General features: G+C 42.6%; 1 protein-coding gene across 1 annotated transcript in view; it reads left to right on the top strand.

Moving 5' to 3' along the window:
- The window catches only part of SORBS2 (sorbin and SH3 domain containing 2), a 488340-nt gene that overhangs the window by 311427 nt on the left and 150402 nt on the right, over window positions 1-26511 (top strand). The window contains exons 8-9 of the mRNA XM_082244055.1: window positions 2502-2640; window positions 9210-9382. Coding sequence (XP_082100181.1) covers window positions 2502-2640; window positions 9210-9382 — 312 coding nt within the window. The remainder of the gene's footprint in view (window positions 1-2501; window positions 2641-9209; window positions 9383-26511) is intronic.

The raw sequence follows: 26511 nt of genomic DNA, 5'->3' as shown, positions 1-26511 counted from the left end.
GTGAAATCCATACACCTATGTCACACACACTTTTTTTAAGCCTTGCCCAATAATACCAAAGTTACCTACACTCTGTATCATTGTGCTGTGCTTTATTTGTTTTCCCACTTTTTCAAATCTAAATTAATGCCACATCCTAATTTCATGTCAATTTGTAAAATGTAGATCTGCCAATGCAACTTACCTCTATTTACAGCATCATTCGCACATCATCTTTCTGCCTGGGGTCACCTAGGGTTCCTAGGGTTCCACATTCCCAATGAAGAGGTCCAGGAAAATCTTATTACACATAACTGTTAGATGGTTTCAGTGGAATAAATAATATTGGATGTGTTCATATTTTTCAAAAAATCTGTTAATTTTATACATCTCACTATACTTCAAAGCCTATCATCTTTTTTTCTTGTTTAAAATTCATCTAACAAGCTACTAAACAAGAGATGAGGAGCTTCCCTATGAACTGATAAACTGCTGAGCTTGAAACTATACTGCTCACAAGTGATTCTCATAACAGTATGCTACAGCAATAAGCACTGTAACAGCTGTGAGAACAGCAAGCAATTGCAGTACACTGACCTAGCCTGCCGTTATACTTAATTGCTTGCGGTCTGTAGGGATATTATCACTTGTCAAGAAAGACATTGTTTCCAGTTCTGTTAAATGTATTTCAGATAACAGCTGAATATGTAGTTTGACACAAGGATCAAACTGATCTCTAACAATATCTAGGGATCCCCTGGAGAGTCTTAAAACAATATACACCTTAACATGGTTTCCTACTGGTATAGGCCTAATGGCAGGGTTGTGTATTCGGTTTCTTAAAATCTATTTTTGCCATTGATAAAAACTTTATAACATTTATTTTCAGTATCATTTATGATTGAAACAAACAAAGATAAAATTCCCAGTTCAATTTGCCAACCAGTCTGCTTACCAACCAAATTGGCCTGTCTAACAGTTTGCGTCAATACAGGGGTTTAGTTAGCACACATTTGCAAATGCATGTGAAAGCTGCAGGGCCACGTCAAGGCTCCCTGTTACCTGCAGTCCTAACTCTAATGAATTTTAAAGAGTCTCCACAGTGGGAGCACATGCAAGCTAATGGATAGATAGGGGGCAGGTGAGCCTGGTGGTGGCCCATCCCTCCTGAAAGGTAATTGGGGGCATAATGGAAGCCCAGCTGATAGTATTACAGCAAAGGCACCCAGTATGTCCACTCACCAGTACACATATACAACAAAGAAAATGGCCTCTGCCCCCACCTATAACTGGCCTTCATAGCAAAGAACACATGGAAGGGCATATGATTGGTATACCTAAATCCCAGATAAAGTTCACTTTTAAAGGAAAATATACAGTAGAATATTTTAAAGTAAGTAAATATTTTAAAGTGGTTCTAAAGCCTTAAGTTTTTGTTTTTTTTTACCTTAATACATATTCTGCATTAAGGTAAAAGATCTTATATAATTAGGATTCCCCCAGCCCCCCCTTATACTTACCTGAGTCCAAACTCGATCTTGCACCATGCCCAGGAGCTGCTGCTTTCTCCGCTCTCTCTCCCCACAGGACAGAGAGGCAGCAGCGGGAGTTATTGGGGAGCTAGGGCAGAGCTGCGCTGTGTGTCTGTGGATGCATGCAGACAATGAGGCTCGGGATCGAGCCTGCATGAATGCCCTCATAGGAAGCGGCTTCCTTTGGGGGCACTAACTGAAGAGGAGGAGACAGGAGTGCTGGCAGAGAACCTCAGAAGTGGAGGATCAGGTCTGCTTTGTGCAAAACCATTGCACAGAGCAGGTAAGTATGGCATGTTTATTCATTTTAAAAAAATGTTAAGCGTTAGAGTCACGTTAGGTTATTACTCTTTTTTTAATCCACTGAAGTTTTTGGTGTGGCTTTCATGGTTAACCTTTTCTATATTTTTGCTGGTGTACAACAACTATTGAGAAATTATATCAACCATATTTAGAGTGTATTTTGCAGTGGGTTGTCTAAATCAGTGGTCTTCAACTCCGGTCCTCGGGGCCCACTAACTGGCCAGGTTTGCAAGATAACTAAATTACATCACAGGTGATCTCATTTGCTGCTCAGTGATTGCAGTATTGTAGTCTGCATCTCCCCAAAGTAATACTTAAAATCTGGCCTGTTAGTGGGCCCCGAGGACCGGAGTTGAGGACCACTGGTCTAAATCATGGACCTGCATAATGAAGAAAAAAGTAAAGCAAAACCCTTATGTAGCGCAGCAAAACAGGAAGGAAAGGACTGCATGTACTAAAATATAATGTGTGATTCTGTCTTTTGTGTGTTTTTGTTGTGTAACACACTAACCCACAAATGCAACCTATGTAGTGATTATGTTGGGTGAAGGTGACTGTGCATTTGTGTACTGAAATTATCTTCTTAGATGATGTCTCCTTGATAAAGTTTAACGTTTTCTGTGTTGCTGTGTATTGTCATTTATTGCAACTGATTTAATGTTAAGTATAATTTTTTTTTTTTCACAGACTCCAGTCACAGTTAATGGGAATTCGGGCAGCCCATCCAGTCCAATGAGTCACTTTCAGAGGCCATTCTCTCCAACATATCCCTCTCCACCACCACTAAACTCCAACAGCATTGCCATGCAACATGGCAGAACATTGGGTGGGTTATACTTACATGTTTTATCACTATTTTGCATTTTGCCCATTGGGCTTCATTTTTAAGTGGTGCAAAGTAAATGTGGTAGTGTGAAACAAGCACTTTTCTTCTTTGTATGATCTTCGTCATTTATCTTAGCTAGAGATCCCCCTCTACTTTCTTTCCTTCCTATCCCTCTTGTATTGATTTAATTATACCTGTAATGTCGGTCTATTTTTTTGTAAAGTTCTGCACAAACATTTAGTGCTAACCAGTATAAATCGCTGTATTATAATAATAGAATTATATTACACTGGCTTAATGACAGCTAGAGTTGCCAGGTGTTTCTTGGTCTTGGTTGGCCTGGACTCCTTATATGTTCCTGTAGCACCCTCCTAGGTAGGTGCTAAGAAAACGCATTTGGTGGCGCTTTTCTGCTTATCAAGAGAGCCTGATCTGTTCGTTTAGCCTGTCACGTGTTTCCAGGTGTGACTTGCTGGGTCCAAGGGAGTGTCCCCACTGGTATCCAATGAGGGGGCTTGTTGGACAGTGGAGGAAACCTAACCAGTAGCACACCAGGGTTTGTGGCTGTCTCAGTGGGTGGGCATTGCTGCAATGTATCCTGGGATTGGCTATAAATCTGGAGGGAGCATGTGACATGGCGTCTTTTAAGCGGGAGCAAAGTCCCAGGAGGAGGTGGACGGCTGTCTCTCCTCCTGCAGGTGTGAGGAAGGTGGTTCAGGCGGTCGGCCTAGTGAACCAGGAGTGTGGAGCTGAGCTGCAGAGGATCCAGAGTGCTGACAAGTGGAGCTGCTGGCAGAATCATCTTGGGAAAAACCGTATCCTGAGTACCAGGAGATCTGCCTAGGGGTCTGCCTAAGAGAGGGGACCACTCCAGAAAGGTCAGGTAATCAAGGAGCTAGCTCACACCAGGAGTGTATCAGCAAAGGGGGTGCCGTGTAGTTGACCCTGAAGATTAGGAACAAAGGGGGTGCCAGGAAGGGCCATGAAGTTGTTCAGCAGTACAGTTCAGTTTACCTCAGAGTACAGATTACCTCAGAGAATTTATTCAGTTCTGCGTCACAGCCTGTGACAAACTGAAACAGCGGCCTAGCCGTGACTAGCGTTACCCAGTGCTATTTAGCATTTTTCAGTTGTCCCAGCATATTGTGCGTAGTGTATAAAGTTGGAGTATCCTACTCATTCCATTCTCTCATCCAAGTTCCAAATAAAACATAAAAACCAAAGCTACTGGACTGTTTCCTGACTGAGCTATAATCACTTGGAAAATGCCTAATTGTCATGCTGGTCCTAATGGTAACCCAGGGGAACCCGTAACCAGCAGCTCCCATGGGAGTAGTGCTACATTCCTATAGAGAATTTACTATAGAGCCTATAACACAAACAATACTGCAAGCACGCATCACCATATTTGTGTCACTGCCCCCCTAGTTAGTTCTTCATAGTTCAGTTCAAAGCTGAGCATCAGCTGTTAGCGCTAGACTGAAAGTGGGGGAGATCTTCACTCAGGGACAACAGAAAGCGTTTTAAAGCATATGTGTGGTCAACCGAGTAACCAAGTTATATTTGGATCTCTTTTGTCAAATTGTGTTGTGAAATTGAATGCTTTTGTCTACTGACAGCCAATGAAGGGGAGAGGAGAAATTGCTGTAGCCATTGTGTATAGATGCATCTGTAAGACAGTGCAGGCAGTGGCAATCACCCATCTGTTATGCACAGAAATATTATATTTAGGGCCCATTCACATCATTACATTGCGGCAACACATTGTATGCGTGGTGTTTTGCAGTGCCATTCGTTTTAAATGACACCCTAATAACACACATGCAATGCAATGCACTTTGTAAAAAAAAAGTGCAGTCTACAATACAGTTTTATGTGTTGAAGTCTGCGCTGAATTTTTATTTTTTATGTATAGCAGCTCATTTATTTTGAATGGGCTCCCTAACACTGCATGCCCCAAGGCAAGAAAATTTGCACATTTCTACGCACAGTGTTGTAGTGTGAACACGCCATATAGTGGGCTTCCTGTGTGGGTGGAGCATGTTTTTCTTATTCTCTTGCCAAGGTCAAAGGTACTACTCCATAGCTAGCAAGTAAAAGCCAGTACAAGATAAATAGTTAATATTGGGATTAAAAAAAAAAAAAAAGAATATTTCAGCTATATTATGTGCCACTTTCTTGTTGGCCAGTTCAGCTTTAAATACCTATTTGGAGACTGAAGCCTGTCCTATTCTGGCCAAGACAACAAAAAAATAGAATCATTCACTTTTGGTTAAAGAGGTTGTAAACCCCCCCATTTTTTTTTTCAACCTGAAAGAGAAATACATAATGAGCTAGTATGCATTGCATACTAGCTCATTATGAAATACTTACCTTAGAACAAGCCCCCGCCGTGCCGCCCGCTTACCTCTATGACGGGCGACATGTTCAGTCGCCCGTCTTCCGGGATCGCGGCATCCGGCCATCTGATTGGCCGGAGCCGCGGTGACGTCACTCACGCGCGGGAGCCGACAGTCATGGCACGGGGCTCTGAAGGAACGGCACCAGCGGCCGTTCCTTCAGAGCGCAACCGCCAGTGATGTCACTGGATGCATCTAAGGTAAATATCTCCTAAACGGTGCATGTTTAGGAGATATTTTCAGGACCTATAGTTAAGCCTTATCATAGGCTTACTTATAGGTAAAAGTTGCAGAGAAGGGTTTGCTTCCTCTTTAACATTTTTGTGTTTGTGTTTTGGCCGAGTCTGCTTCATTAAAGTGGTTGTAAACCCTTCCATATACCTAGTGAAGTGATTGACTTCAGGCGATACACAGAGATGAAATCCTCCTACACACATTGTACTTGCTTATCTGCAGTCTTCTCTTGTCTTCATCTGTTCAAAGTGCAGAATTTTTAAAGCTATGTGAGCTTTCCGAAAATGGGATGGAGAGCTGAAGTTACACTCTGCAGAGCTCAGTGAGGAGAGCTCTGACAGCTGATTGGAGGAAAGGAACACCCGCCCCCACCCCACTTGACACAGCACACAGAAACAGAGATGAGGCTGTCAATCAGTGGAGCTCCCTTCCTTGCCACCTTTTTTCTCTTGGTATCAGAAGTTTCATGCAGATAGCAGATGAATGAAGCAGCAGACAGAATAGGCATAGTGTTCTGGATTGAGACCAGTACACACTATAGAGGGATAAGCTTTGTTCACAGATCATGCCTGAGGTTTCCAACCACTTTACATTTTCTTTTTTTTTTTTTATGTAAATATATGATGCACCATGCAATGTTTAATATTTGAATTAAAGTCCTATAATGTAAAGCTTTTGTTTCTGCATCCCTTAAGTAAATATATTGATTTTGTTTTTTAACTACACCATTGATAGTATGAACACACCAAATCTAAAAAACTAAAGCTCAGAAGACATTTTAGGCATTGTTCAGCTCAGTGCTCATTGACTGACAAATATGTAAATGAGAATGCTGTTGGCATCCAGAAGATGTTTACACCTGGCAGCTGTGTAGATGATACGTAGAGTCTACACTGTCCAGGTTTTGGGCTTTCATTGTCTGTAATAAGGCGCAGCAGCTGTAGTTATGGATTGAAAAATGAGGTGGATGAGTGTAAAGAGGTGCGCTTACTGCATTGTGAATGTGTCCTCTGGGCTGTGTGAGGAATGTGGCTAATTTCAATGTAACCAGAAGAAGAGTCTCTGAAACAAAGGAGACCTCTGATATTCTGCCAGAATCAGACAATTGCCTACTGCTCGTGCGGTTTGAGACACTTATTGTACTTGACGCTGCTTTTCAATGGCCTCTGGGGCCCACCCTAATTTGTATAACCTTTTATATTTGTGAGTTGAAAAATGAAATGTTCCATTGTAATGTAGGAGGATGTTGTGTGACTGCTCAGGGTAATGAATGATGGGAAATCTCTATTCTCTTCTTTTAATGTTTGGCAGTGACATTTTGCAGTGGGTCTCTTAGAGGGAAAACACTGTTGCTGGTATTTGTATAGAATATTTTGCTGTAAAATGTCCTTTAGTGCAAGAATAAGTATTGTATCTTCTTTCATCCTCTATCACAAGGTAATAAACCATGTTTATCTGATGAAAGTGATTATTATATGTGTAAGTCATGTAAACTTTAGACAAATATACCATTGTATTTAGAAACAAGTGAAAATCCAATTCCACTCATTTTTGTACCTTGTGTTTACAAGTTTATCATGACAGCATTTTATTTTTCCCTGAGACCACAACTGCCACACAACTACTGCATCCATTACAAAATAAAATGGTGTTATGCCTCAAAGCAGGTATTTCATAATTCACAATATCATTTGACAATGTCTGTCAGCATATGGCTGCATTTAGGTTATGGAAACCTCAAGGGGAGCCCTGACTACTTCTTAAATGCACCAGTAAGCACAAGTGACAGACAGAAAAAAGCAAGAAGGTGCAGACTAGGTCATAGGGTGTGCCAATCTGTCTGACTTTCTTGTAAATCCAGTGCTTTAAGGTGTCCTATGAGCCCCTAAATCCAGGTGCATGGAAGGTTTCAGCATTTTGAATTTGGCACTGTCTAGTGAACTCTCATAGAACATCCTAGAATGCAGTGTGGAGTCCCAAAAATGTATTGAGAAAACACTTGCAAAAATATAAATTCAAGCACATCTGCTAAATATGTTTTTTTTTTTCTTCAATCATTTTTTTTGGGCTGTATGATCGATCCATCATAGCTCCTCTTCACCAATAGATTCTAGCTTCCTCTCCTTGTCTGTGTTTCACTCCATCAGGGGCCTTATTATAGAGCAGCCTTTTTTAACCAAGCTGCCTTCTGGGTTCCTCAGGGGTGCCTTGGCAAAATGCCTAAACATTGCTCCAAAATGCCCAGAAATTGTTAACAAGCCAGTGAGTGGTTCAAGTCTGCCTTTTTGTTACACAAAGCCTCAGGTTTTTATTGTGTATCGCTGGCATCCTTATTTGCCCCTTTCCTCTCTCTCTGTCAGTAATGGAGTCATGTTAGCTGCGTGGGGGAGAGAAAATAAGGGAAAAGAAATGCTGGAATACTAGTCAGTACCAGTGTGCATTGGTGTATTTGCTGCGTAAGAATATATTACCCCTTTATTTTGGGGGTCCTACTGCTGCTGCCAGTAGTGGATTTATAAGGGGCAAAACCATCAATTTCCCTTGACCCCCCCCCCCGCCAAAGGGGGCCCCAGACTTACTTTATAAAAAAAAAAAAAATCTCCCTTTTCCTCGATTTCAGTAGTGTGTCCGTTAATGAAATTGTCCAGTTTGCAGCTTTTGCCAACCTCGATCATATCTCACTCCATCTCAACAGGTAGTTTTATTACATGATGAAAGGCTTGCTGATACCTTTCCAGGTGTTTATGTAGCTCTTTGACTATTTTTTAGCATGATGGTCACTAGTTGTTCGGGAAAAGGTTCGGCACTGATAAAGAGATATCTGAGAACCACAATCACCCATGAAGGACTAAGTGCTCTGTGCCTACTTGCTGTCCAGAGCAGTGTCCTCAAGATGATACAGTTTGATGAGTGCTAAGTGTATAAAAAAGATTTTTTGTAAATACTGTAGTGTGATGCATAACTGTGATTTATGACTTGCCATTTCCAATTACCTGTGTAATGTGTATTCTTACAGTCAATAAAAGCGAGGAAAAAAAATCAGACAAGTGTCTTCTTCTGAACCTAACTTTCATATTTTTTCAGAAGGAATACAGTTTATCATTCATTCCAGTTCACTTTTTTATTTGTCATATAATTTAATATCTATGTTGAGGGGCCCCGGAACTTGAAGTGCCCGGGGCCCTCCAGGGTCTAAATCCGGCACTGACTGCTGCATTATGTAAAACTATTAGTTTCGTTTTTTACACTTTACAATATGGTGCCTCATGATTGTGCAGAATTTTGAAGGGTGCCACGAATGAAAAAAGGTTAAAAAACACTGTCCTAGAGGGTTCTGTAAAATACAGCCCAAAAAATGTATCTAAACATTTTAAATAATCTATTCACTGAACCATCACATGCATTAGGAGTTTCCATAAATCCAGGCCTAATAAAGTGTGAGCAAGTGACTCTAGCTGTTAATTTAATTTTAAAAAGGTGTGTGGTAATTGTATTTAAATGGTGTAATTGCTGTCTTGGCCTCCTTTGCAGAGTTTTCCATTCATTTCATGTACTAGTGTCCCAAAGATAGAAAGTGAGGGGAATCTCCCTAACAGGAATGCAAATTACAACAGAAATGTAACAAAAGTTCTTGCCTTTCTACACTTAAACTTGTATCTTAATTACATAGATCTCCTGTTTTGATGATCACTAAGGAAGTGAAGTGAAAAGCGAAAATCCTCTCCTGCTGGGCAGATTTCCTATATACAAAAACTATATCCAAAACTAAAAAACAACTGTTTCTCTTGTTTTCACATAATACACTGCAACTTTATTTTTCAGCATGAACCAGCAGAAGTATTACCATAAAGTAAAATGTGTGTCTATTTACATTCCACTCTTCTTAAAAAGTAGCAAAAAATCCCTTTCAAGTCAAAATTTCCTCTGTCTTTGTAGATTCTGCAGACTCCTACTCCCAGCAGTACCAGTCAGAAATTAGCAGAAGCAGCAGCACTATACCAATCTGCAGGATCTCCGAGGAGGAGAAGAAAGTCACAGTCGTTAAAGCTCCACACTATGCTGGGATTGGACCAGTTGATGAGTCAGGAATACCAACAGCAATTCGAACGGTAGGAAGAATGTCCTAACACTGCTCATTGCTATGCAAAATATCATTCTTAGATACACATGACCATTATATAACGTCATTTTTTTAACATTTGAATATTCTCTGACTCCTTATTGAAGAGTAGTCTTAGGCTGGCCATACACTATACAATTTTCTTGTTCAACTTTCCTTTAGATTTACCAAAACCATATAATATGAGGTCAAACCTAAACACTTTCAATTTGTATGCAATCATGCATGCCCTTGCACTACATAGTTATAGGTAAATCTAAAGTCGAAAATTGTATAGTGTATGGCCAGCCTTATACTCCAGACTATATACTCCATATACTGGCATTGTTTGTGGAACCACAAAATATATTTCTATTTTGTTCATTGACGGACACAGCTCCTTATCTTCTAGACAGTTGGGTTATACTGCCCCCTACAGAACTAGGACACTAGGCAGGAAAAAACTTGACTGCACCTATGGGGCAGTCCCACGGGGTATACTCTCAGCTATGGGCAATCAGTTTTTATTTTCTGCCTAGTCAGGAGTAAGGACCTAGTTCCTTGCTGGGATCTCTGGTCCTGGCAATTTTTTCCTTTTAAATTTAATTTTTTTTTTCCTATCTTTGTTATTTTGTTCTTGTGAGAATCTACTATCAACTGACAGACTGGGCGACGAACTGGATAATCTAGACCCAGAGGGTCCCCCCAGACTGGCTAGTGAGCTTGCGCAGGCCTCAGCTCTGCACTAGGTCAGCCGCAACATAGCCCCACTGGACAGGGGCTGGCCTACGAGTTAAATGTCTCACGGGGACGCATACACATTCTGGGCGACAGCCCCCCCATTGAGCGGTGGTCTGTTAGGAGTGGTGCCCACCCTGTTCCTGGTATAGTAAGTAGCTGCCCCCCCTCAAACCCTGGAGGTTTTTGGGGTGGACGTGGGCCTCTCCATGGAACGGTCGGACCCCTGGGTTCCCCTCCTTCCCATGCAGCACCCCCCTTCTCGGTGTTCCTTTGCGGACTTGTTACCCCCCATCTGCCCACACCCCCCCCCCCACCATGGGGTGGACAGACCTTTTAGGTCAGACTGGAGTGTTAAGCTGGCTATGGGGGTGGGGAGCGCACTGCCGGCGACCGAACAGTTGACCTTTGGGAGGGGGCCTGTACCTGGTGGGGGCTCCTGCCAGGACTCCCCTTTTTGCTGGGATCCTGTTTGGTGTTCCTGGGTTCCCCCCTGGGCCCCTGGGAGCCACGTTGATGCCATTTTCTTGGGGCCTTTTGTGCTGTGGCTCGGCGATCATGTTTATGTAGCTTCAGCGGCCATTTTTCTGTGGTTTTGAAAATGTGGTGAAAATATCGGCGGACAGGTTTATGAAGCTATAGGGGCGGTGATTTCGGTGGTGGGAGCCCCTCCTCATCCCCTAGTGCTGACTCCTGGGTCTTTCTCTTCCTGACCGCCGCATAGTGTGCAGTTTACCTGGTGCTATTAGTGCCTGATCGTTGGCGGTGAGTCTTTTTGTGGGGTTTTTCTCTCCCTCTCTCTGCTATAGCAACGGTAGTGCTCTGTGCTGGACCCTGCGGTACCACCAGCGCGGTGGGGTTGTCTCTAGCAGTGTTTTGCACTTTGTTGTGTGGGTCCTCCTCTTCTCTAATGGAGTCCCTGGAGCACCTTTCCCCACCTGATCTTCTCTCAGAGGCTGCCGACCCTCTGGGTCCCACCAATCCCTGACTGCACTGACGGCGGTCCTGGAAACCTTAGTGTTCAAGGTGGATTTGGTCCTGGGAAAACGGGCTAGCAAAAAGCGTTGCCCGCCTTCCCCTGCTTCATCTGTCTCATTAGATCCTGAATCTGATTCGGCCACTGCAGATGTGAGTTACCCTTCTCAGTCTGCATCCATGCACCCTGATAGTGAGGATGATTCCTCTGCTCCTCTAGCCGTGCATGAAAAGGCACTGGTGGATGCGCTGATTGTGTCAGTGTGTGAAACTTTAAAGATGGACGATGTAGCTGATGCTGCGTCGGAGGCCCCTTTTGACACCCACAGACCCTTCAAGGCGGCGAGGGTGTTCCCCTTTCCTGCTTACTTTGATAATATTTTCACTAAACAGTGGGGTTGCCCAAAACGCTCCTTTGTGGTTCTTGAGCATTTTGCGATGCAGTATCCTTATGAGGATTCCTTGCTTAAAAAGTGGACGGTCCCACCTGTAGTGGACTTGCCGGTTTCCAGGTTAAATAAAGCCACCTTAATTCTGGTTGAAGAGTCCCTGGCCTTTAGAGATTCAGCTGATAGGAGGTCGGAGGCTCTGACCCACCATATGTTCACTGTGGCTGATTCAGCACTTAGACTGGTATTTACTATTGCCCTGGTGTCACAAACTCTGACCAAGTAGGCTAAACTTTTACGCCGGGCCCTGGAAGGGGAACAGCTTCCACCTGCCTTTGCGGAGCTGGCGGATCAATTGGTCCAGGGGCTACAGCTTGTCTGTGATGCCTCTTTGGATGCGGCTCCCTTGATTTTCAGATTGCTGGTCCTTCAGCATATTATCTGGCTGAAATGCTGGTCTGTGGGTCAGACTTCTAAGAAGGCCCTATCTGATCTCCCAGTTGTGGGGGATTGCCTGTTTGAGGCCTCCTTGGATGACATCATTAAGGGCCTCACAGGGGGAAGAGTACTCTTCTTCCACAGGCTTCCAAGGGCAAGGGGGCCATTCTTCTCGGCTCATAAGAGGCCTTTTTGTCCCTCAGGGTCTCAAGACAAGGGATCTAAGCCCTTTAAAGCCTCCACTGGAGGTTCCAGGAGGACCTGGTCTGGCAAGTAATGAGCAGGCTCTTCTAGACCTGTGGACAAGGCTTCCTCTCACCTGTATCTGGGGTGGGGGGACGTCTTCGTTGGTTTCCTTGATGCGTCGACTTCCCTGGTAAAAGACCACAAAGTGATTTGGTCTGGCTACAAGTTTGAGTTTAGGTCTTATCCTCCGGAAAGGTTCTTCCCTTCCTACCTGCGCTTACGGGGTCTCTTTGGGGCGGTGCAAGACTTGTTATTTCAAGGGGTGATTGTGCCAGTTCCAACTTCGGAACGTTTTAAGGGGTTTTACTCAAACTTGTTTACAGGAAGGAAGGCAAGGTACGTTCAATTCTGGACCTCAAGGCGCTAAACTGCTTTGTGCTGGTACAAAAGTTCCGAATGGAGTCCTTTCACATGGTAGTGGCGTCCCTACATCAAGGATATTTTCTTGCTTCTATCGACATCAAGGATGCCTACCTTCACATTCCAATGTGTGCAGGTCACCAGCGTTTCCTCCGCTTTGCCGTGGGTGAGGAGCATTAATAATTTGTGGCATTACCGTTTGTAACGCCTCCACTCCTCGGGTCTTCACGAAAGCGTTGGCCCTGGTACTAGCATTGTTGCGACAGCGGGGGATCGTTATACTGGGGTACCTGGACAATCTTCTTCTGCGAGCAGGGTCTCCGACTGCTCTGATGGAAAACATGGAGGTTACTCTGCAAACACTGAGGGAGTTCGGTTGGATTCTGAAGCTTCAGAAGACTGCTCTGGTTCCATCCACGAGATTGGACTATCTGGGTCTGACTCTGGACTCTGTCTCAGCCAGAGTGTTTCTTCCCCTGGAAAAATTCCAGAAATTGCAGGAGGCAATCCAGCTTCTGTTGTCCAGCAGACGACCATGCCTCCAAGCTTGCATGCGGGTGCTGGGCCTGATGGTGTCTACCTTCGAGGCTGTTCCATTTGTACAGTTCCACACGAGATCTCTGCAAAGAGAGATCCTGGAAAAATGGGACCGGAATCCTTAGTCTCTAGACAATCTGATCCTGTTGAGCTGGGGTATGAGAGGGTCCCTGATCTGGTGGCTTCATTCTCCAGAACACTTCGACAGGGAAAACCCTTTCTCCCCCTGTACTGGACGGTTGCCAGCTTGTCCGGGTGGGGAGGTGTCCTCGGCACAGATTGTGCTCAGGGGGTCCGGACTCTTCCAGAGTCCAGATTTCCAATCAATGTACTGGAACTCCGAGCGATCAGACTTTGTCTGGATCATTGGACAGTTCGCCTTCAGGGGTGTCCGGTACGCATTCAATCGGACAATGCCATGACCGTGGCCTATGTCAATCACCAAGGGGGCACAAGAAGTGCCCTGGCGGCTCGGGAGATAGCTGGTATTCTAGGGTGGGCAGAACGATTCGTTACAGTCCTCTCTGCTGTACACATTCCAGGGGTGGATATTTAGCAAGCGGAATATGGTCGCTTCATCCGGAGGTGTTTCATCAGTTGTGCCTCCGGTGGGTTATTCCCGAGGTGGACCTGTTGGCCTCTCGTCTGAACAGGAACGTACAGAGGTTTGTGGCACAGTCTCTGGATCCTCAAGCCGACGCCTCAGACGCCTTAGTGGCTCCTTGGAGCCAGTATGGTCTGATTTACGCCTTCCCCTCTCTGTCTTCTGCCAAGACTCCTGCACAGGATCGAGGCAGAAGGGATTCCGGTCAGTCATTCTAGTGGCTCCAGACTGGATTCCCGGTCTTGGTACGCTGATCTGGTACGGCTGGTCTCCGATGTTCCTTGGAGACTTCCTCTCAGGGAAGATCCGCTGTCCCAAAGGCCAATCTCCCATCCTGCTTTACATTCGCTGGCTTTATCGGATTGGCTGTTGAAAGCCAAGTGTTGAAGGATAGAGGTTTGTCTGAATCAGTGATTCCTACACTGTTAAAGGCTAGAAAATCTACCTCTAGGAAGATCTACCATCGTACTTGGAAGATGTACATTGCGTTATGCGAGTCTCTTGGGGTTCCCCCTCGCTCCTTTCTGGTGGCTTCAGATATTGGCTTTTTTCCAATGGGCGGTTGAGCAGTGCCTGGCCTTGAGTACCATCAAGGGCCAGGTTTCGGCCTTAGCGGTTTTCTTTCAACGTCCATTGGCCACACATTCCTTGGTGTGCACCTTTATTCAGGGAGTTCAACACCTGGCTCCTCCAGTGCAGTCTCCATTGCCAACATGGGACCTCAATTTAGTGCGGTCTGTTCTTCAGAAGCCTCCCTTTGAAAGTCTTCGGGAGGTTCCCCTGCTTACGTTGTCCCAGAAAGTGGGACGTAACTTTTGCACGCAGGATGTCGTAGCTGGCGGGGTTGTCTTGTCGTTCACCTTATCTGGTGGTTCACAGAGATAAGGTGGTTCCTCGTCCCTGTCCATCATTCTTCCAAAGGCCGTCTCTGATTTCCATTTGAATGAAGATATTGTGTTGCCTTCCCTATGTCCCAGGCCTAAACATCCTTAGTAAATTGCCTTGCATTCCTTGGATGTGGTTTAGGCAATCAGGATGTACCTGGCAGCTACAGAATCTTTTCGGAAGGCACACTCACTATTTGTACTCACGGATGGACCTCGAAAAAGGTTGGCTGCTTCTGCTGCGACCATTTCCAGATGGATCAGATGGTTATTCAGGCCTATTCAATTAAGGGTCAGGTTCCTCCTTTCCCTGTTAAGGCACTCTCTACTTGGGCGATTAGTGCCTCCTGGGCCTTCCATCATCAGGCATCAGTGCTGCAGGTTTGCAAGGCGGCCACCTGGTCATCGGTGCACACTTTTGCAAAGTGGATGTGTTGGCTTTTGCGGATGATACCTTTAGCCACAAGGTTTTGCAGGCTCCTGTTTAGAGAACTTGGTCCTCTTTGAGGGTGTATTTTTTTTTTAGGTGAGCTCCAGTTGTTTATGGTTGAGCTACATGTTACCTGGTTGGCTACGGCTTAGCATTGGGAATTTTTTCTTGCTGTTCCCACCCCTCATGTTTGACACTGCTTTGGGACGTCCCAACTATCAAGAAGATAAGGAGCTGTGTCTGTCAATGAACGAAAGGAGAAATGGGATTTTTGACTTACCGTAAAATCCATTTCTCTGATGTTCATTGACGGACACAGCACTCACCCCTCTGTGGAGTTGGTTTTCTTCTGACACAGCTTGTATCAAAACTGAATGCCTATAGCTGAGAGTGGGAGTATACCCCCTGGGACTGCCCCATAGGCATAGTCAAGTTTTTCCCTGCCTACTGTCCTACTCCTGTAGGGGGCAGCATAACCCAACTGTCAAGAAGATCTGTAAAGTGTCTGTCAATGAACATCAGAGAAATTGATTTTTACGGTAAGTCAAAAATCCCATTTTCAGGGAGATTGTACATCTCAGCAGCTGAAAATGTCCTTAGTATTGATTTAGATTTTGCCTTATTACATTTATGTACACAACCATTTTTCTGCAAGCGTCTGACAGATTACTTATTAGATATCAGATCTGGCACACTGGTGCAATGGCTCTTTGAGGTCTCATATCTGTTTGCACATCATGTGTCTCCTATTGAAACAAATAGGAAACAATAGCACTGGAACACAATTTTTATTTCCCTACTATAAAGCAGCACAGTGGAAGTTGGATTTATTTAGTGAAACTATGTTTATCTCACTCGGTGGTAGTATAAGTATATTTCTCAACTGTTTAGTAAATCGATTCTTCCCATGATAGTGTTGTCATTTTCTGTAAAATGCAATGCAATACGGCAACCTGGAGGTGTTTTGTACACAGATGGTGTATGGAACACCCCCCATAAATGTAATTTCCTGCTTGTGCGGTTGGCTTACCGATTTTCCAAAAAGTCAGCACTAAGATACAAGTAAGATTTTGGGCATCCCCTGCAATAAAATTTACATTTTTTGTGAGATACTCCCAAAGGGAAATCACGTCTAAAGGGATGCAGACACTGTCATTTTATCCATTAGAACCCTAGAACCCTAGAAGTGCAGCCGCAGATTGATAATTATGAAATCACGCCCATTCACATTTACTTTGCACATGGACACAGACAAACTACTATTTATTCAGAATAATAAAGGGTGGGAATCTGCAACAAAGTTTCCCTTAAATGTACACAAATCACACATTTCTACTGTGTCTATAGCTAACTTTTTGATATTTGGAAAAAAAAGCATGGAAAATTCCTGCATGTGGTTTATGAACCACTTACAGCGATTTATATTCCTCCCTTATTTAACTTTGTATATGTCGAACTACACTCTTTAGCTGTGGTTAAAAAGTATGGTAAAAAAGTGCTCTTTAGCTGTTAGGGCTTAAACCTCACTCAAAATATTGCATATCCAGGGCTCTCACACAGTTCAAGCATGAGAAACATAGTTTGAGGTCAAGGAGTTGACAGTTAGGCTCCTTTCACACACTCCGTCCGTTTTTCTGGGCTATATGCAGTTGCCTCCAGGAGGTGGACACTTGCAAACATAGAAAAGTTGAAAGCCAGATGCTGTCAAATCCCACACCTTAGGCGCCTTTCACACACGGAATCCGTCAGATGGACTCCGTTTTTCTCAGAGGGGGATCGATCCGCCGATCCCCCGCTGAGCAGCAGGATGACAGCTGTGTCTCCACTCTGTGTGCGGAGACACAGCTGTCAGTTCCCCATGCATCTCTATGGGGGAAATCGGATGGGAACGGACCGTCTGTCCGTTCTCATCCGATCCGATCCGCTGGACAGATGGAAAATAGGGTTTCCATCCGTCCAGATTTGACGGATCGGGTCGGATGTCAACGGACATGTCTCCGCTGCCATCCGATGCCCCATAGGAATGCATGGGGGGACCGTTCAGATCCGCCAAAAAAAACGAACAGGCGGATCTGAGCGGTCCGCCTGTGTGAAAGGGGCCTTAAGAAAGATTCAGATGACTTCTGACCCTCTCTTCATCATCATTCTTCGCTCCCAAATTTCAGTGGATAATACTAGATAATGCATTTTGGACTATAGCTGATATTGACAAAAATATCATCACAATATATACTTTACAAACCTCACCCTCTGTTATATATAAGTTATGCAAAACTGCAAATTAAAGTCTAAGCCAGTATCAAATATGTGACAGATATTTGAATAAAACAATTAAAAACATATTGTATATTAAATTGTTCTATATAGAAATAATATAAAAAGTATTTCTACTTCTATAAATAATATCTGTATGTTGTTAATTACCCCGGTAGAGAGACAGAGATACCCCAGTGTTTCAGAGGTTCTTTTATTCTCAGTGAAAACCAGAATCGAAGAATCAAACTGCGCAGTTGTGTGATCTAGCATAAATAGTACTGTGTGATTTTGTGATGTATAATATATGCTGGTAAAACATTCGACCTAGAAAGTGCCCAGTGGGAATGAAAAGTTTGGTAAAAAACAATTCTGTATTCTTTAGTAAAGGTAGCTTCTTTCAGTCTAGAACATGCTGGGTGTCATTTCTATTACTGAAATCAATACCTGTCAGGCGATTTTTCTTCTGTGACTGAAATTCAATTCTTCAAATCCCAGGATTCACTTTTATCCTGCGATAACTCCAGAGACTGCATCGAAAAGCCAATTTATTCTTCAGGTGATTTTCGTGCTCTTGGTAAAAATAAAAAAATTGCATGTGTGACAGTACACTTAGCTTACAAATAAAGCTTGAGAAGTAGAGTATACTTATGGCAGGAGTCAGCAAGGAGGAAGGTAAACAAAAATTAATATCTCCACATCTCTAAACATAATTAGAGCTGAATCAACAGAGACAGTAACCAAAAGAAGATTGAAAGTTGGGAAATATATTCCAGGTTTATTTGTAGCTCATATTCCTTTTCAGAAAAACCATAACTGATTTTTTAAGAATACTAGAAGATGTGTGACCATTTGGTTCCTTCCTCCCCTGAACCAGGAGGTCACTTTCTTCGGGAGAGCCCCTCAGTTAGTACTTTGTGGTTAGCTTCAGCTGACCACAAAGAGCAGGGTCTGCCAGGCCTTTTGGCTATGTGGATCAAGTCCAAACCTTGTCCCTGTCAGGAAACTTGCACCCCAGAGGTTTAGGGTAAGGTCCTACCCCTTAGGGGATTGGACAAGAAGTATACCCTTAAGTGCACTTTTTTGTGTGTTTTCACATGCTTCTTTTTCACGGGTTTATGGGATTAAAAAAAAAAAAAAAATCTAGTATTATTAAGTAAGAATACTAGTACACCTAGTGCCCAACACATCAAAAAATAATTTTGATTCTGTAAATGCTGAATAGAACATAGGACTAAAATGAATAGACTTTTTTTTACATCAATGATATAGATAGAGGTGGACAGCTGGTGAAGGGGTAGGTAGGCGGATTGATGAGTTGGTTTTTTTTTTTTTTAACACTTTTGATCATTAGATCAAACTTTAGATAATGATTCAGATAGTGTCTACAGGTAAAGGTGATACAACTGAACAATTTACAAATTCAGTTCTCTTTGCTATTGGCATGTGTAGTGTCATCATGCCAAGATCAATAGAGCTCTTTAAGCCGCTCATAAGGAACGTTGTGGATGCCTATGAGTCTGGCAAGGTATTTAAAAACAATGCCAACATTTTTTAAATTAATCATTCCACTGTAAGGAAAATAATCTACAAAGGGCATTGATTTTGAAAACAACTGTTAATTTGCCCAGTGCTAGCTGGCTTAGCAAATAAGAGCTGAATGATCGTCTCAAAGAATCCCAAAAATCAAAGGGTGTTCAGGTAATTCAGCTGGGGTCAAAGTGCACTTCCAATCAGAAAGAGATTGTAAGAATTTACCCTACAGGCTCATGCACACTGGATGTTATAAAAACGCCAGTGGCATTAGCTGTAGAAAGCTGTAGCTGCAGAATGAGTTTTGCAGTGTTTCTGCAGTAGAGTTTTTCAGCTGTAGCTTTTTTTTAGCTTTTTTAGCAAAACTGTACTCCCACAAAAGCTTATGGCTCAAAAACGCTGATAAGCGCATAATAGCCGCGTTTCAGCTTTTAACAGCTATTATCAGAGTTAGAGCATTTTTACAGCTGAAAAACTCCTCTTAAAACCCACTACTTCTGTGGGGTTTTTTTCCAGCCAGAAAATGCCCCTGCCAAAAACTGCTGATAACAGCCTATGTATGCATGGACACATAGGATAACATGCTGGGGAGTTTATTGGCTGCAGAAAAAATGTCTGAAGCCAAAAACAGCAGCTGTAAAAATGTCCAGTGTGCATGAGGCCTACATGTGAGGTATGCTAAGAGAAAGTATTTACAACAGCCAAAAGTCACTCGCTAATGAAAAGCAGGTGAGTCAGCACTCCACTGGCCAAACAAACAGTCATATGAGTCCACTGAAGACTATTGCAGGGGGAGGGTTATCTTGATAGGAGAAAGGACACATACATTTACCAGCAGCTCCTCAATGGGTATTGGGATCCCCTCAAAGGCATGCAACAAATAGAAGAGGACGCCAGATCAGTATAAGCAAGATAAAAAGTGTAATTTATTAAGTATCACTTACATGTAAACAAGCTGTAAACTGCCCATAGGGCTGGTATAGTTACTCATATGAAAATAGTGGTCTTGATGGACTGGAGAGAAATTACAGGCACAGACCAGGAATCGCCTTTGGGAGAGCCAGTGGCCAGCGGAGTGCACAAGCAGACACATTGAGAGAGGGGGTGGGCCGCAACGCGTTTCTGAGGCCCTAACTCCTTTGTCGGGCTAACCCGCCCCCACACATGAGGACAAATATATATTCTGTAGAGCAACTGAAAAAATTCCTAAGAGGGTAGGTCTTGCCTGAGCTGTCTTTAAACCGTTTTTGACGATGTTGCACAAAACGACGCATCTTGCATCTAATTCTTTTTGCATTGAAACATGCTGGCTAGATTGCAAAATGTGGCCATGGACTTGTGGGAGGAAGCCTTGGAAAGAGGGATCTTACTCGGGGCTACTATATTTTTAATACATCTAGCTTTACGATAGATGACTCTAGGTCTATCAAACAGACTAGGACCTAGCTTGGGGTCCTGCAGGAGGATACCCCACTGTCATTTAATAATATTTTCCATTTCCTGTGTTCAAAAGGGTATTGAATGATAAACGTCGCTTCAGAAGAAACTGTAGGGGATTGGATTCTATCTTTGGGAATATAGGTGCAACAGTCTTGTAACGCTTTTTGTACAAAGTCTGGTTTGTATCCTATGTCTCTAAACCTATCCATCAGGATTTTCCCTTGGGCAATGTAGTCATCTTCCAATGAGCAGTTTTTTCTCAGTCTGCAAAACTGGCCCTTTAGAATATTCTGTATCCATTTAGGGTGGTGACAACTTGCAAAGTGTAAGTACGAATTGCCCGCAGAGGGCTTAAAATGTGTTTTGGACAAAATGCAGACATCTGTATGAGACAGCTCAAGATCTTGAAAAACTAGGGACTTAGAATCACACACATGTGTACAGGAAAAAACAAGCTTGTTATTGTTACAGTATTGGACAAATGGGGCAATGGATGGAGGAGGGCCATCCCATATGATGATCATGTCACCTATATACTGTACCTTCAGTAAAAAATGATTTGGGCCGCAAAGGGGTTGTTTCTCTAGATGCATGACTCCTCCCACCAGCCCATGGTGAGGTTGGCATACCATGTTGCAAAGGAGGCACCAATGGCAGTGCCATGCATCTGGAGAAAATAACCCCCAAGATATTTGAAATAGTTGTGCTACAGACAAAAACGTGTACTATCCAAGATGAACTGGGCCTGCTTGTGATGCAAATTGTGTTCAATTGCCAAGAAATGTTCTAGTGCAGTGAGCCCAAGCTCATGGGGGATGGACATGTATAAGGACGTGACATCCAAAGATAGCCAGGTATAAGAATCCTCCCATGTATAGTGAGACAATGTGCCCAATAATTGGGATGAATCACTGACAAAAGATGGCAATGATTGGACTATCAGCAGAAGGAAGGAGTCTACATACTGAGAGAGGCCACTGGTAAGACTGTCCATGGCTGGAATTATTGGCCTCCCCAGAGGACAAACAGGGTCCTTGTGCACCTTGGACAGATGGTAGAAGTAGGGGTGCTTATAAAATTCATTGTAAATGAATTAGTACTTTCCTACATTAATAACCTTATTCTTAAATGCTTGAGCTACCAGAATTTTGAGTTCGGACTGGAACCTCTCTAGTGAGTCTTGCATATGTTTTCTAAAGGTTATGGAATCCGACAGAAGTCAATTGGCTTCTTTTACATAGTCCTATTTTGGATCACTACACCACCTCCCTTGTCAGTCTGTTTTATGATGAGATCATTTTTTTGGGCTAGGCTATCAAATGCTAGTTTTTCCTTTGCAATCAAATTTTGATGTTTATAACTGGTAGCATGGGCGGAGAAACATAACTGAAGCAATTCTGCGAAAGTAACGTGATAAAAGGTGTCAATGAAAGATTTCTTCACATGCGTGGGATGAAAAGTGGAAGGACCAAGGGGCTTTATTTTTGTTGTTATTTCGCGTCTCTTATGTGGGACGACACCGCAAATTAATCTCACCAATGATTTGCATTCTTCCTCCTGCTTGTTAATCTACATCCCTGTTATACGATGTTACTATTAACAATTTTGTTCCACTCTTTATTTTCACACCACAGGTGGAACGCTTCATTGTTATTGATTTCATATCGTTGGTACCTACTGCCATATGTTGTGCTCAATGTCACACTTGATTGTACACCCTTTATTCTAAATAAAATTTTTGAACAAGAAAAGTGGAAGGAAGCCTTAAATCCGTGTGTGTAATGGGGGCATATAATGTAGGTAAACTAGGGGGCAGACCATCAGAGATCTGCTCAGGTTGGAGTTCTTCCAATGTTTCAAGAGTTCTGAGGTCTTCCTCACTCCATATACATTATCAGTATCGAAAATTGGGAGTTTGGACACTCTCACTAGGGGCAAGATTCTTCATTTGAAAATCGCTTGAGGGTAAGCTTGTGAATGAAGCTATTAAAATCTCTGAATAAAACAAAAGGATTGCTGTGCTACATATGATCAGATTGTATTTATATTTACCCTTTGCCTGTGTTTTTATAGGTAGCTCTGCCTTTGTTAGTGCTCCTCCCCCTAACCTTTGGGCTGCTCGTCCATGGCGATTTTGGCTGATTTTTAATTGGTTTCCTTCTCCCTTCATGACCGTATATAGATCTGTCCACGTGTGTGGGATGGGTTAGCCTGACAAAGGAGGCAGGGCCTCAGAAATGCGTTTCAGTCTGTCCCCTCTCTCAATCTGTCTGCTTGTGCACTCAGCTGCAGTGGTGACTGTGTCAGAGCCCATAAATTACACTTTTTATCTTGCCTATACTGATCCGGCGCCCTCTTCTATTTGTTGTAAGAGTAAGAGTAAGAGTTACAGTTTGTCATTGAACGTAAAGTCAGGCAACACCAAAAAAAAACAGGCCTCCTGGAACAAAGTGCTGAAGATCAATCAAAGATTGGTTTGGTCACAGCAACATTAGACATGTTTGCTGAAAACCGAAGACAGTATTAAAAGAGAAGAACCTCATAACAACTGTGAAGCATAGTGAAAATGTTATGGTTTGGGGCTTGGTCAACTAAACATTCTGCTTCATATAAGTGTGCTTGATAACAATGTGAGACCACCTGTCCAAAAGTTGAAACTAAACCTGGAAATGAGCCTTTAGCACAATAAAGGTCTGAAGCACACCAGTGAAGCCACCAAGGAATGGTTTAAATGCTACGTTAACCTAAAATAAATAAATGCACATGATTTTGTGGCTTTTTTACAGATTTTAAAATGAGCAGTTCATGCAACAAAACCCACAAACCTCTTGCAGGTAAAATAATTTTGCCTGGAAAAATTTGAATCTCATTGTTAGAGACTTGCCAATTTAAAAATGCCTACAAGGAGTCATTTCTGCTAAAAGGGGGGCAATTCCAACTTCTGATGCCAAGGGTGTACGTACTTTTTCTTCAGTAAACCCGCTACATCTATTGATATTTTTGTTGAATAATTGATTGAAAAGACATGTTTTTCTGGTGTTTTTATTCAAGTATATCACCTTTGTCCACAGTCCATATTTGATTAAAAATGTTTGTCTGTTCAAAAATGTGGAAAAAGTCAAGCTAAGGGTGTACTTAATTTTTGACATGACTATATGTGGCAGTCAAATATGAATAATTTGAATTTAAGTTTGAACTCTAGGCCAAACTTAGATGCTTGGTGGTACACCCTAGAACTGAACTCCAGTGAAAATTCAAAACTAGCCTTGCAGTGGGATTCCCCCTCTCCGCACTGAATGGGTTAAATGCTTATTTCTGTCTAGGGTACCATTAAAAAATAGGATTTTTGTACTCAACCTAACTGAATCTAAAAAGGCCCAGTCTCTCAGAACCTGGGTTTCAACAGCCAGGCTGTCAAAGTCAGTGAATGAGAAGCAGGGTGCAAAATCATCCCTTGAGAAAAAACATCTGGTAGAGGCCACAGAGTATCAGCTAACAGACAAATTGGGATAACATACAACGCTCTTGGAGGTCATTCTGGAGCTATGAGCATGGCTGAAATACTCTCAGCCTCAATCCTTCAAAGTACATTAGGTAAAAGCTGCAGTGGATGAATAGCATAGATCAGGGTCTACTGATCATAGAGCGTCACCAGGATATGTATTGCAACAGATTCCATGTCTGGACAGCAAAACTGTACAGCTTCTTGGCGAACCAAGATGCTAGTAAGTCCACATCCAGCGTTCTCCAACACAGACTTATGCCCTGGGACACCTACAGATAAGTGACAATTGGAGTGACAAAATTGTCAGCTGAGAAAACCTACCTGCCCTGAAACATGGAGTATATTTGTATATGAAGCTCCACCCAAGACAGTTTAGACTGTACCTCTGACGCTGTTGCAGTCTGCTGAAGCGCCCCCTTGAAGAGTAATGTCATCATGGCATTGTCTGACTGAACCTGGACCAAATGTTCAGTTAGAAGGGGGAGTTAACTCATAACTCCAGGATATAGATGGAAAGTTTGATTCTTCCTTAGATCAACAAGCCTGAACAGATGATTTAGAAACCAACCACAACCAAGAAGACTGGTGAGTACGGTAACAGCCTTCAAATTTAGGGTAAAAAAAATATCTGCCCTCAGACAATACCAGGGACAGAAGTCACCAAGACAGAGACATTTAGGTTCAAGGATGTAACCAGATCATCTTGTTCAGAGATGGACTGAATTCGGACAGTGCCTTGTTATATAATTTCTGAATGGAGAGCCAAGGGAACTACCTCAAAGGTGACCGTTGCACAAGCCCCTTTCATATAAGAATTGCATCAATAAATGTAGCCAGAGGAAGGAGGAGAAGATGGAAAAAAATCAAAGGACAGTTAAGGCTAAGCAGAGGCCATCCACCTGACACCAACAGAGTGGGACTCTTTCCATCTACAGTATATTGCAAATAAGAAAATACATAGAAGTATGAAAAGAGAAGCAAAGGAGAAATGTAAAGCCTATTTAAAAACTATTTCTAATTGATGCAGCCACTGTCAGCGCTGTATCAATTGTATGTAGCATCAGCTATATACAGTATACAGTGCTGGTTTTAAGGCAGCGGTATGGGGACTCCCTGTCTGCTACCGGAAAAACATTAAGTCAGGCTGAGCAGCCGTTCACAGGTAGCCTTGTAATTAATGAATACAAAACTTCTGATTGTTTAACCACTTGCCTACTTTGCACTTAAACCCCCTTCCCATCCAGACCAATTTTTAGCTTTCAGTGCTCTCACACTTTGAATGACAATTGCGCGGTCATGCAACACTCAACCCATATAAATTTTTAGTCCTTTTTTTCATAGAAATAGAGCTTTCTTTTGATGGTATTTATTCACCGCTGGGCTTTTTATTTTGTGCGCTATAAATGAAAAAAGACCGCAAATTTTTAAAAAAAACGTTTTTTTTTTAGTTTCTGTTATAAAATTTTGCAAATTAGTAATTTTTCTTCATAAATTTTGGCCAAAATGTATACTTCTACATATCTTTGGTAAAAATAACCCAAATAAGTGTACATTATTTGGTCTGCGTGAAAGTTAGAGAGTCTACAAGTTATGGTGCTAATCATTGAAAATTGATCACACCTAATGTACTGACAGCCTATCTCACTTCTTGAGACCCTAACAAGCCAGGAAAGTACAAATGACCCCTTTTTGGAAAGTAGACATTCCAAGGTATTTAATAAGAGGCATGGTGAGTTTTTTGAAGTTGTCATTTTTTCCCACAATTCTTTGCAAAATTATTATTTTTTTTTTTTTTTACAAAATTGTCATATTCAACAGGTTATTTCTCTCACATGGCATATGCATACTTACAACTACACCCCAAAATACATTCTGCTACTCCTCCTGAGTATGGCGATACCACATGTGTGAGACTTTTTTACAGCCTGGCCACATACAGAGGTCCAACATTGAAGTAGCACCTCCAGGCGTTCTCGGAGGATAAAATACACTTTTCATTTCTCAACCACCTATTACAATTTTGAAGGCCCTGGAGCACCAGCACAATGGAAAAGCCCACTAAATGACCCCATTTTGGAAAGCAAACACCCCAACGTATAATCTATGAGGCATAATGAGTCTTTTGAACATGTCATTTTTTTCCGCAATCTTTCGGAAAATGTGGAAAAAAAATAAAAACGCATTTTTTTTACACAAAGTTGTCCATTTATAAGATATTTCCAACACATAGCATGTACATAGCAAAAATGACACCCCAAAATGCATTCTGCTACTCCTCCTGAGTATGGCGATACCACATGTGTGAGACTTTTTTACAGCCAGGCCACATACAGAAGTCCAACATTGAAGTAGCACCTCCAGGCGTTCTCGGAGCAAAAAATACACTTTTCATTTCTCAACCACCTATTACACTTTTGAAGGCCCTGGAGCACCAGCACAATGAAAAAGTCCACTAAATGACCCCATTTTGGAAAGCAAACACCCCAACGTATAATCTATGAGGCATAGTGAGTCTTTTGAACATGTCATTTTTTTCCAGAATCTTTCGGAAAATGTGGGAAAAAAATGAAAACGCATTTTTTTTACACAAAGTTGTCCATTTATAAGATATTTCCAACACATAGCATGTACATAGCAAAAATGACACCCCAAAATACATTCTGCTACTCCTCCTGAGTATGGCGATACCACATGTGTGAGACTTTTTTACAGCCAGGCCACATACAGAAGTCCAACATTGAAGTAGCACCTCCAGGCGTTCTCGGAGCATAAAATACACTTTTCATTTCTCAACCACCTATTACAAT

The sequence above is a fragment of the Pelophylax lessonae genome (genome assembly GCF_965119305.1).
Source record: "Pelophylax lessonae genome assembly, chromosome: 1".
Lineage (NCBI taxonomy): Eukaryota > Metazoa > Chordata > Amphibia > Anura > Ranidae > Pelophylax > Pelophylax lessonae.
This window is presented reverse-complemented; position numbering and strand designations above follow the sequence as displayed.